This window comes from Echinops telfairi, unplaced genomic scaffold (genome assembly GCF_000313985.2).
Source record: "Echinops telfairi isolate 266 unplaced genomic scaffold, ASM31398v2 ScPeMD7_10;HRSCAF=50, whole genome shotgun sequence".
NCBI classification, from domain to species: domain Eukaryota; kingdom Metazoa; phylum Chordata; class Mammalia; order Afrosoricida; family Tenrecidae; genus Echinops; species Echinops telfairi.
Genome location: NW_022103907.1, coordinates 1,896,817 through 1,909,161, shown reverse-complemented (window position 1 = coordinate 1,909,161; position 12,345 = coordinate 1,896,817). Strand labels below are relative to the sequence as shown.

General features: G+C 45.3%; 1 protein-coding gene across 3 annotated transcripts in view; it reads right to left on the bottom strand.

Moving 5' to 3' along the window:
• CLIP4 (CAP-Gly domain containing linker protein family member 4) overlaps positions 1 to 12,345 on the bottom strand; it is a 53,000-nt gene that overhangs the window by 4,385 nt on the left and 36,270 nt on the right. For all 3 annotated transcript variants that reach the window (XM_004711100.2, XM_045287043.1, XM_045287044.1), the window contains 3 exons: positions 10,989 to 11,112; positions 6,958 to 7,022; positions 584 to 656 (listed from right to left, as the gene is read on the bottom strand). In XM_004711100.2, coding sequence (XP_004711157.1) covers positions 584 to 656; positions 6,958 to 7,022; positions 10,989 to 11,112 — 262 coding nt within the window. The remainder of the gene's footprint in view (positions 1 to 583; positions 657 to 6,957; positions 7,023 to 10,988; positions 11,113 to 12,345) is intronic.

Sequence of the window (12,345 nt, the reverse complement as noted above, 5' to 3'; positions counted from 1 at the left end):
GCAGCCCCTGGAAAGGGGCATCGTGCATGGTGAAGTAGAGGGTCACAGAGAAAGCCCCTCAGCAAGCTGGACTGACCTTGTGGCTGCAACCCTGAGCTCACCTCTAGTCAAGGGTGTGGGGCAGGTGAAGGCGCAGGCAGTGTTTCACCCGGTTGCTCGTGGGACCACTATGAGTCAGAAGCCACCATGTGGCACAGGCAACCACAGGTCCTTACTGGCACTGCTGCTAGTATTCAAGCAGTTCTCCAATGATGCAACGGAAGAGCTCAAAGTCAGACTACCCTGATCAGGAACACCAAATGCAAACACTCCCACCTTTATTAATAGCACTAGCATCTTTGAGGAGAAATATGGGCCTACTAATTTTAGTCACTGGTGGCATTTTTAATTGAGCTTGCAAAGGAGGGAGGAAGTACTCTTCTCATACACCCAATCACACCTCTTCTCCTAAATGTTAGAAATCTACCAAGCACTGTAAAAGATACAAAACCCCTCTTCTCTTCCATCACAGACTCAACTGTCATGTTCATCTTGAAAGGCGTCTTTTGTTGTTGTTTTTTTCCTAAAGCTTCTTAATACTCACTTGGCAAAAGCATTTCTTCTGTTAATCTCTTTTTGGGAAGAAGCAGCTGTTGTACTGAAACTTCTCCGAAAACCTATATATGGAAGTTAATGTTAGAAAGAGAACAGAGAAATCATAAGTTTGTAATCTTTACTACATGCTATCTTTTGTTATCTTTCCCCGTGGAGATATTCGAATGTACCAAACATAGGAGAAAATAGTTGCAGTCATGAGCCCCTCTAAACTAAACCAAATCGAACTGCCTTTTTCTCTTGAAGGGGGAGCTCGCGGATCACATCAGCCCGTGTGTAACTACCAGCCAGTTAGGAGGTGCAGACTGATGAGATGCGAACTTGAAACATGAGCTGTCACCTACCCCCACCATTAATAGCACAGTTCAGAAGACGACCAGACAGCAGATGGCGGCGAGCTTGCACAGAACCTTCCACACACTGCTGGTGGACCAGTAACGTGGTGCGGCCATGTGTGAAGCGGTAGCGTGCTTCCGGAATCAAACTAAGAGCACACATACCCCATGACTCAGCAATCCCTCACTTGGTGTAGATTCCAGAGAAACCAGAGCTTGTGAAACATATGTGCCTGCCCGTGTTCATCACAGAACTATGCAAACAACCGAACGCCCACTGCTGGAAGAACAGACACTCAACATTGGTGCACACACGTAGTGGGGTACGATGCGACCTTTACCGAGCATCACCGAATACGGATGAGTCTGCGAAGCAAACTGCGGCCCGCCGAGGACATTTATCCGGCCCGCCGGGTGTTTTTCCTCCTTTTGTTTTTTTACTTCAAAATAAGATAGGTGCAGTGTGCATAGGAATTTGTTCATAGTTTTCTTTTTTTTTTAAAACTATAGTCTGGCCCTCCAATAGGTCTGAGGGACAGTGAACTGGCCCCGTTTAAAAAGTTTGAGGACCCCTGACCTAGATGGTGCCGGACGGTATCACACTGGATAGAGTTAGTTGATCAGTAAGGGGCAAATACTGTGCGGGACCATTATTATAAAAAGTCAAGAAAAGGTTTTCCCATTAAAAGAAACTTCCCTTGATGGTTTTCAATGGTGAGAAGGGAAAAGGGGGAAGGGAAGTCATGGGTTGGGGAGTAGAGGATGTTAATTTGGATGAAGGGGAAGGCAATGTACAGCAAGAGTTGACACTGCTGTATACTCAATGCGGTTGTGGGCGAGTGGAAGTAGACCCATGAATAAATCTATACAGATCTGACAGAGGGCATCTGTACACATGTATTTGTCTTTGCTGTAAAAATATCCATGAATGTGATGGGCTAGGTTGCGAAAGCTTCTTAGACCTCACCAAACATCTTGAGGGAATGAGTTACTGGCCCTGGGGGGGATCAAGACCACAGTCTCATGGGTCACCAACTTCTGTTCTATAACGTAGTTCAAGAAGACCACGTTCTACCTCCTACTTTGGTGAGCAGCGACGGGGGTCTTAAAAGCTTGTGAGCGGCCATTACTGGTCTCTCCGCATCTAGAAGTAAGAAGAATGATGAACGTAGAAAGAGATGCGAAAATAACATCCAATGGACTCATGAACCACACAAACGCCGGCCCACACGACCTTAACTGCAGCATAACTCCATCGTGTCCACACAGATAAGATGGAACACAACCATGTGGAACTAAACTCAAAGTCACAGAAGAGACCCGACTTTTGGTGGTACACACAGGACACTCTCTTCGGGTGTGGGACTGAAACTCACCTCTGTATTGGAATAGTATGGGAATAATCAACCACCTAGGATCAAAGGGGGCCCATTCACCCAAGGACAAAGTTCGGTGGGTTAGGAAAAGCAGAGGAACGGAAGCAGGGGATGGGAAGTGGGAGAGGCTGACGGTGCATGGAGAGGGCTACAGCAGTGAACTGAATGGAAACAGAACACGTATGAATTGTTGAATGCAAAACAGATGACCTAGCCTGTCAACTCGCAATGTACAGGTAAAACATATACATGTGTGTGGTTGGATCAAGCAGAGTACATGCCGCTGAAAATGGGGTCCAAAAAGGCAAGGCTGTGAAAATGTGGAAGCAGCTTGAGAAGCAGAGTGGGAGACAAACCAAGCAGTAATCAGAGTTTCATAAGGAAAATGGAGGAGAAGAAATATTTGATATGAGTTTTACAGAATTGATCACAGGTACCAATTCCAAGAAGACCTATGATTTCTGAAAAAGGACAAGTAAAAGAACGCTCTACCTAGATGTAGCGGCACAGTGGAGCTACAGAAAGAAACAGAGGGCTTAAAGGGCCACCCAAAGGGAGAGACAGATCAACTTCAGCAGACTGGAGGTAGACTACAACCAGAACAAAGCCCAAAAAGGACAAGAAAAAAACCACATCCATTAAGTAGCGAAACGTTTTTGAATACACAGAAACCGAATCAGAGAGTACAAGTAAATCTGAATATGTCAGTAATTAGGAGAAAGGCAACTGGGCGAAGCATGTGTGTGTTAAAAGGCACATCGCCCGACCAGATTAAAGACAAAAGCAAACCCAAAATCCACTGCACTGAGTCGATTCCACCCCATAAGGACCCCACAGGGCAAGAGCACAACTGTGTATTTTATTTAGAAAATATTTCAAGAACACAAGGACTCCGACAGGTTAGAAGTCAAGGGATGGGAAATGCATTAGGCCAAGACAGTGAGCCAAGAGGGAGCTGATGTAAGGTGAGCAAGAATTATTGTATGAAAAGAGTCACCAAGCAACTCACAAGGAAGCAAATAATTCTAAACTCACGAGCATCTAAAAATGTAGTTGAAAGCATACAAAGCAAATGTTTCCAAGATCTCAAAAGAAAAACTGAAAAATGTGAGTGCTGTATGTTTCTCTCTCTAGTGACTGATGGATCAAGCAAATAAAAAGTTCACAAAAATCAAGTCAAGCCGAAAATTCACAAATCGCATAATTAATAAACTGGTTCTAAGATATATCTCAAGAATCACACCTAACCACTAGAGAATAGGCATGCTCTTCCAACACACAGAGGGGAAAGGAAGGAAGGAGAGGCAGTCTCCCTGCCTATTCTGTAAGGTTAGCAGGAGCGGACGGGGCCCTGGTGGCACAATGGTTAAGTACTTGACTGCTAACCGACACGTTGGTGGTTCGAACCCACCCGTTTCTGCAAGAAAAGAGAGGTGGCGACCTGTTTACATGTACATTTCAGCTTAGGAGACCCTGTCTTTCAAGGTCCCAGTGGGTCAAAATCAGTTTGCCGGTACAACAAAAATCACAAACTTGACATGAAACAAGACAAAGGCATTATACTAAGGAAAACAACTATAGATCCTTTTTACTATCCATTACAGATTTTGAAATCTTCATTTGAAATATCAGAAGACCAAATCAGCCATAATTTAAAATAAATAAATACAGAGAGAGTTAGACATAGATACAGATAGCACAACCAAATTAGGTTTGTCTGAAAAGTCCGAGGTTAATTTAATATAGAAAATCAAATAATATAATTTACTATATTAAAGTACTTAAAGCGGAAAACCATAAAAACATCTCTTTAGAGGCAGAAACAAAAGAATTCCCTCAAATTTGGTTCATGACTTTTTTTTAAGTCTTAGAAAAAAGTTAATAAAGGATATCAATCTAAAAAAAGCCTCATCGTATTTGCTGGTAGCATACGAACACTGCCCACTAACCAACCAGAGGAACACCCTTTGGCAAGCTTTGCCACTCCTGTGGCAAGCCAGCACACGGCAACACAGACAAGACACCGGGGCCAGAGCAGAAAATGAAAAAATAAATAACCTGACACTATTTGTATATGATATCATTATCAGCATTTTTAAAGCACGCAATAGAATGTATAGATAAAGTATGGGAATAAGAAGGTCTAAGAATCTTGTTGACTCTTTAAAAATTAATATTAAAAGGTTCATTACAAGACAACAGTAACAGTAATTTTTAAATGATCCCACTTATAATATCACTAACACCATAAAGTACTTAAGAATAAGTCTAGAAATACAAAGTTTTTTAAAACTATAAATACAAAGGCAAAGTTTTTCTGGAAAAAAATCATCTAAGCCTTCACCGAAGGTTATTACAGAGCACCTGCACAAACAGGCAGGGCACGTCTTCGGAAAGGAACAATTCTGAGATCGATCTTCCTCAAGGGCATCTGAAAACTCACTGCAGTTGCAACAAAGATCCCAAAAGGGTGTTCTGGAACTTAACAAGCCGCTTCCAAATGTATGTGGAAGAACAAAAGCCACGCAGAGCGAAGACGTTGCCAAAGAATCACAGCGAGGTCCGGTGTGTAGCTCGGAGGAAGTCTTAATCCACTCCATATCCAGGCTTTCTAGAAATCCATACTGATTAAGGGAGGTCCAGGGCATCAAAGAACAGACCACTGAGCAGAAGAGAGGGGCCAGACACGTAGCCGTGATACACGTTATTCGTGCCCGCGAGATGCAGATCCAGAGACGAGGCCCGGCCCTCGGACAGGTGGCTGTCCACATAGGAAGAAAGCGACATCATCCTCACCATCCACGAAATCCAACTGCACGCGGATCGACAACCGACGTCTGAGAAGCAAACTATACAACTTTGAGAAGGCAATAATAAAAGAATGTGTGTGACATCTATTTTTTGGGGAAAAGCTTTTATAAAACAAAAATACAAACTGTAAGGGATTGGATTGCTAATGCTGGTCTTAAAAATTAAGAATGCCTTAAAGAAAAACTCCAAACCGGACAACGATCCTTGCTACACCGAACACTGACACAACACTAGTCCCCACGGAACATCCGAGCTTCACGGCAACAGTATTCACGGAGCCAAGAGGTGGAAGCAGCCCAAGTGTCCCTCAACAGCTGGGTGGTTACACCAAATGTGGTGCACACAGAGGACACAAGCCTGCTGCTACCCAGCCAACTCCCACTTGTGCTCAGCCACCGACAGCACAAGGTAAGACTGGGCCAGGGAGTCTCAGAAACAGATGGGCTCATCTTGCTCCCGCGGAGTAGCTGGCAGGTTCACGTGCCAGCCTTCTAGTGAGTACCTCGGTGCTTACCCGGCTGCTCCACCAGGGCTCCTTCCACATCCGCACAATAGAACACGATTCGGCCAAAAGGAAAACCAACGTCCTCAAGTGCTACGGCAGAGATGAGCCTTAAAACCATGATACCGAGTAAGGCCAAAATCCTAAGGCCCTACTTCCAGGACAAACCGGAATGACAAACGTAGAGAAACAAAAGTACGTGGTTAGCAGGGACTGGGGAGAAGGGCGTGGTGATGTATTGCCCAAGGGGCCCTTGGTTTCTCTGTGAGGTGATGAGAAACTTCAGGAAATGGACAGCGGAGATGGCTGAACAGCGAGGTGGGTGTGCTGTGTCGCTGAATTCGACATCTGGCACTTCTTCGAATGGCATGTTCGCTGTATTCCGGCACCCAGGTTTGTAAAGGCAAGTTACTGACCCGCACGGTTTAAAAGATGCTTGGACCCCCGCTGTCTCATGGTGCCTCCACACGGACAAGATAAGGACACACTTTTTAGTAGATAATGGGCAGGGCATCTGAACAGGCAAGAAGAGGGAAACCTGTCTGGCCCATAGACGCGAAAACAGGCTCAAGCTCTTTTGCAGTGTGGACAACACAATGCCCAATCTCCGAGACGCACGGGCTGCAGCCACCGGGCCGGCTGGGGGAAGCTGCTCGACGGAGCAGTGCCAGCGATGGTGAGGGGAAGAGCAATCGACTCTTGGCCACCGCTGCTGGCTGTGGGCACGGCAAAGGGGTGGGCACCGCAGGGAAAGGTGGAAGAGACGGGCCCTCTGCCCGGGAACCTGGGAGATACATTTGCACCTGTGTCGCTGGACAGGTCTGGCACCAGTTTTCATCATAAAAAATAAGGCACCGCCCATATGCCTATCCGCTACCAAATGAATGGATACATGTTTTGACGTAGTGCTGAAAAACACTAAGGAGAAACACAGGCAAAACTAAGCATGTATTATTTGTGGATCAGTCTAGAAGGGGGTTTTGAAACTTTGTGGGGAGACATGGAAATTTCCCGTGAACTTTTTGAAGCCCCATCAACCATATGGGTGGGAGGGTGATCAAGAAAAGCAGAGAGTGAGTGATTAAAAATGCGAGCCTGTCGTCATGGGAGGCTGGGGTGTGTGAAGAAGACAGAGGTAGATGAAAGCAGGGGAGCAAACTCGGGTACTTTCACCCCCAGCCGGTTAGGGAGGGGGCAACGGATGTTGACTTCATGATTAGGTGCAGTGTACAGATCTAGTTCGTACAGTGGTCACATGCATAGCTATTTTACAATAAACGCTTGTAAATAAACAGAAGCAAAAGCAATAGTTATCAGGCATACAAAATGGTCATCTTACCAGGATAAGAATGATTCTGCTTATTCGATGAAATCTCCGACAGAGTATCCAGGGAATCTGTTAGTCTACGGACAGAACAAACACATGATGCACATCTCGTCAGACACAGCTGATCTTAAGAGTTAAGACTGGCTCTCAACTGGGGTCCTCACCCCGCTTGGTCGCTATCTGCTTCTCATTCATTCACCAAACCTCTGTTGAGCATGGAGCACGTACCCACCACGAGCTAGGAGTGCGCTTCCTCCTAATGGGGAGGGGGACCTTTGCTCTCAGGGACCATGAATACTGAAAAGAAGGTCGACGTAAAGTGAGTTCTCTTAAAAGAGAGGCCTAGGGTTAGTGCCTTGGTATTGTCTCTTTACAGATGAAACTTTAAAGAATAAGTTTATTCGGTATTATCCCTACCAAATGTTTGCTTTTCATTGTGAAAATACCCTAACTCTTTGAGTAAATGGGGAAGAAATGAGCCTGGACAGAAGATGATGAACCTGATGAACCTGGGTCAACATCCTTGACTTACTTGACTCAAAGCACAATCATGAACCCATTTTTCCCTGCTCACTGTTTCCCTTCAACTGTTAAGGAATCTCAACCTGTGAGCCTTCGCTTGTCAGTCACTCCCTCCAGCATGCCCTCTCGCCAGCACGGACTCCTGACATCCTTGTGGTATCTGCAGACTCACCCTGCAATTCGTGTGAATTCTTTTTACATGATACGCGGCTGGTGGAGGCAAAGACTATGGTTGGGTGAACAGGGCTGAGAGAATTAGGTGGTGAGAGAGAGTGGACGGGAACATAACTGCAAAACTGATCGGTTCCTTAGTGATAAGTACTAGTGATAAGGTGAGGAAATGAATGCTACCTTACTGAAGACAACCTGGGCAGTATACACTGGTGCTGCCACAGCGGTCAGGGTGCCTCGGATCTGCTCCGTGAGTGTGTTGCGTCCCTCTACATAAGACTACGTTAGAGGCGCGATTGACACTCATACAGAAACAGGGGGCAGGTGCACAATGGAGCGATGGAGGTAGTTGGGGGCACAATTTGAAACTGTCAGGAAAAGCCACCAGGACAAAAGGCCAGCTATAGACGCAAAGAGGAGGGACTGAGCAGCAAGGTGAGCTCGTGGCTGGTGGCTACTTCACTCACCTGTCCCTGGTTGCACATTCCTCCCTCTTAGACCTCCAATGCCGGTTTCGATGAGAGCCCACCCAAACCAGAGACTGTCTGTTTCATTTGCTTATAGAACGCTTAGCGCAGCACAAAGTGCTAAGTAAAAGATACTTAATAGTATTTGAGGATGAATGAGACAATCAGAACATGACGGAAGACAGCTGGATCGGGAGAGCAGTTCACTTGGAGACCGAGCCCTGTCTCTTGTAAGGGAGATGAGGGGGTGCTTTTAGATCAGCAGTTCTCAACCTGCGGGTCCCGACCCCTCTGGTGGGGTCAACCGACCCTTTCACAAGGGTCGCCTAAGACCATCGGAAAACATAACTGTAACAAAGTGACAGTGATGAAGTAGTAACGAAAATAATTTTATGGTTGGGGGTGGTCACCACATGAGGAACTGTATGAAAGGCTCGCGGCATGGGGAAGGTTGAGAACCCCTGCTTTAGATGAACCACCTTAAAGAAGATCAAATAGGAGAGAATAAACAAATAAATAAAGGCGTGCTCCACACACAGCAAGAAAGAGCAATGGAGCCACGGAGAACGGGCGTGTCTGCACAGCCTAAGAGAGAGCCCAGGGCCGTTCCGGCACACAGGGCACTGAACTGGACAGCAAGTTATCTGAACCCTCTTGACATATGTTCTCAGGGCAGTCCAACATGAAGAGGTGAGCCCAGCCCCCACAGCTGGGAGACAACACACCGCCTAAGAGATGGGTTGGGGGGGGCGTTAATGAAGATAGGCTGACGTGGGAGAACACAAGAAAGCTGACTGCCGACTCGGCATGGGCTCCCCCCTCCCCACCCCCTCCCACATCAGTGATTTATAAGATCAAGGTCCTAGAGAGAGTCACTGGGACTCTTTCCACGATTCCAGAGTGGGGGGGGAAGTGGGCACATTCAGATGCCAGACCCCCGACCTTGGTGGCTGTGCACCTTGGTATGAGCACCATCCACGCACAATTCTGCCCTGGGCCTGCCTTTCCTGTCCAGCCGTGGTGCTGGCTCGCTGCAGAGGGGCATGCGAGTTGCATGTCTATGGGGCGGTTCTGCGCCGTCCTCTGGGGTGGCCATGCACTCAACTGTGATGGCTATGGGGCTTTTTGTTTGTTTGTTATTGCATGTAAAGCACTTAAAGCTTGGTCCCGGCACAAGTGCCATTCATCGGCTATTATGTCTTTTTCTTTACATAAAGAAAAATGACCACAGGAAAGAGCAAAGTCAACTAAAACACATGGTGGGGTGGGGGACTTTAAAAAAAAACCAATGAAAATAGAGAAACTTGGGCTGAGGGAGTCCTTTAGCCAAGCTATTTTATCACTTAAAATGTTGCTTCTACATCTACAAGATGGAACTAATAATAATAAAACCTACCCTCGCTGTCTTCAGGAGATTAACAAAGAATTCCCTGCCCTCGAGTTTATTTCAATTCAGAGGGGCCCTGTAGGACGGTGTAGCACTGCCTCTGGGGATTTCTGTAACTCCTCACAGGGGTAGAAAGCTCTCTCTTTCTCCCAAGGAGCACCTGGTAGCTTTGAACTGCTGACCTTTCTGTTGGCAGCCCAATTTGTAACCACTATGCCACCAGGGGCTCCTCTTCAGCACATGAGCCAGGTAAACATACAAATCCCGTGGGATAGTCTTCTACTTAGTAAATGCTCAACAAATATTTGTCCAAGCTCCTGCTATTTTCCTCTTTGCCTGACTAGATCTTAGGATCCAATGAAGCAATGTGGAGATGAAGTCATGCCATGAATTATACAGCATTATACATCACAGGGAATGTTACCATCAATAAAAGAACCACATCCCATACATCATAGAACAAAATGAACACAAAAAAATGCATGCAATGATTTAATGAGAAAAATAACCCACGGAAGAAACTGGATCTGACACATAGTGACCTTTCCACGAGGCAGTAACAACCTCTACGGCACAAGGTTGCACTAAAAATATAAATAAATAAAATTATCTCAGGCGCCCTAGGAAATAAAACTCAAATATGAAGTTATAGAAAGTTAAAGAAAAAAATGCAACCAGGAATTTTGAAATTATGCTCATGAACCAGAGCAGAGAGCATCCAGTTCTAGCCAAGGTTTACTGGAAAGGAGCAAGAGGTCCCTGCATTAGATCTCTTTTCTGACCGTGAGATCTCTGTTCACGAATGTAATCTATCATCTGTCTTATGTCAAATGATCGACGGAGAAGCACACCAGACCAGCCTCAGCCAGTATCTGATGGAGGTCGGTTCAAGTAACGGAACCTAGGCCCTCAAGAGGACTGGGGGCTGCACCACTTACTATTATTATTATAATTTTAACACCAGAATGAACTAGTTCGAAAGTCTACTATCTTAAGAAGAGACACCAAGGAGGTACATGCTATATAAAACCTTGAAGCTTCACTTCCCCCCCAAATCTACTGCCTAACTATTTTTGAAAACTAAAGAAATCGGGGGGGAAAAGCCATTTTGGTTCCATTAGGTTTGTAGGAAAATGAATGGGGCGCCTGTTGGCAGGAGATTTAATGTAGTTAGGATGTGACTGAAGCAATCAGGGAGCATTTTTACTTTTGTTTGCATGACAGATGAAGCTTGCTGCTCTCACTGTTCTTAGCGGCAAACGCCACTTCTAATAGCCTACACATACTCACAGGGTTTGCAAATGAGGACTAAAGGAGGTTTTTAAAATTGCAAATCCTCAGCAAAGCAAATTTAGCTTTCCAGAGCCAGGGCGTTTCCCTGAAGAAGGTGGCGGGTTAACCCTTTCTAGGAGGGCTGGAGCCACAGTGAACACACGTCTCACCTAAACCACAGCAAATGACAAGAGGCAACTAATTACCCATCCCATTTTACTCACCTTTGCACTCTGGATGGGGGAGCAAATATTCCGTATCTTGGCGAACAACTAAAATACTGCACACCTCCAACTGAACCATCATTCTTGCCGTGGGGTTTTTCAAGCTCAATACCGTACCAATATCCTAGAACATGAAATATTGGCATTTAAAAGCATCTGCACTTTACCCAAAATTGTTATGCTCTTATATAAACCACGAGATTAAATGGTGTATCATTCTCCTAAATGACCGGAATGATGGAAGATCACCAAAATCATTTAGCTTTCAAATGATAAGATTACAAAAATAAAATTTGAAAAGTGAACAGGAAATAAATTTTACAAGCATAATTGCAGCATGGTACATGAAGGGAGGATAATAAAATGTACAAACACATACTCAGCAAACAGACCAACCAAAAAAAAATTGTTTTTTCCCTTGGGGTCTTGTTTTTCAGGCCCGTTCCTGGGGTTATTTGGGGTGCTTATTCAGAGAATTTCACTGGATAGGCCACATCAGCTCTAGTTGCTCAGATATATGGTGTTCCACTAGATTTTCAGCTATTAATCCAGACTAACTTATTAGTCTGAATTACTAATTTATTAACTTATCATTCTAGTTTTAAATATGATTAGAATTCAGACCCACAGTTGCAGGCTAAGACAAAAAAGATAAGAACTACGTGACAAAGAATGAGGCTTTAAGGGACGTCCAAGCGCAGCTGTGATGGCCCTGTGATGGGTGAGCGTGTTCCTGTGCCCAGATAGAGAAGTGGTGCTGTCTTGTAACAAGACTGGGACATTTTTCCTTTTAATAGACCCACTTTGGGTTTCAGAGCATTTGAATCTCTATTTATTGGACCACACTCACTATCAGACAGTCCATAGTTACTCATAGGGACCCCGTAGGGCAGAGTAGAAGCTTGTGTGGATTTCTGAGGCTGTACATCTTTACGGGGGCAGAAAGTCTCATCTTTCTCTCACAGAGCAGCTGGTGGGCTCGAACAGCTGACCTTGTGGTTTGTTGCCCAACACAGTTAACCCCCTACGCCATCAGGGCACCTTATCGAATGGACAGCAACTCTTATTTCTAATTCCTCTTTCAGATCACAAATTGGAACTGCCAGCGATGCTGTTCCTCAGAAATGTGAAGTGGTACTTGGGGAAAATTCCAAGTTCAGGTAATTTGCACAGTTCATATATATCTTTGGATCAAAGGACACCATGTGAAGGAAAACGTGGCCTAAATATTCAGTACAACACAAGCTGCTCTAAGTAAAGCCAGCATGCACGTCCTCTGGCTAACACTACATGAGACTGTCCTGACTTGTTGTGGGCTTGCACTAGGAGGAAAGGCGGGTGGCATATATAACTCCCT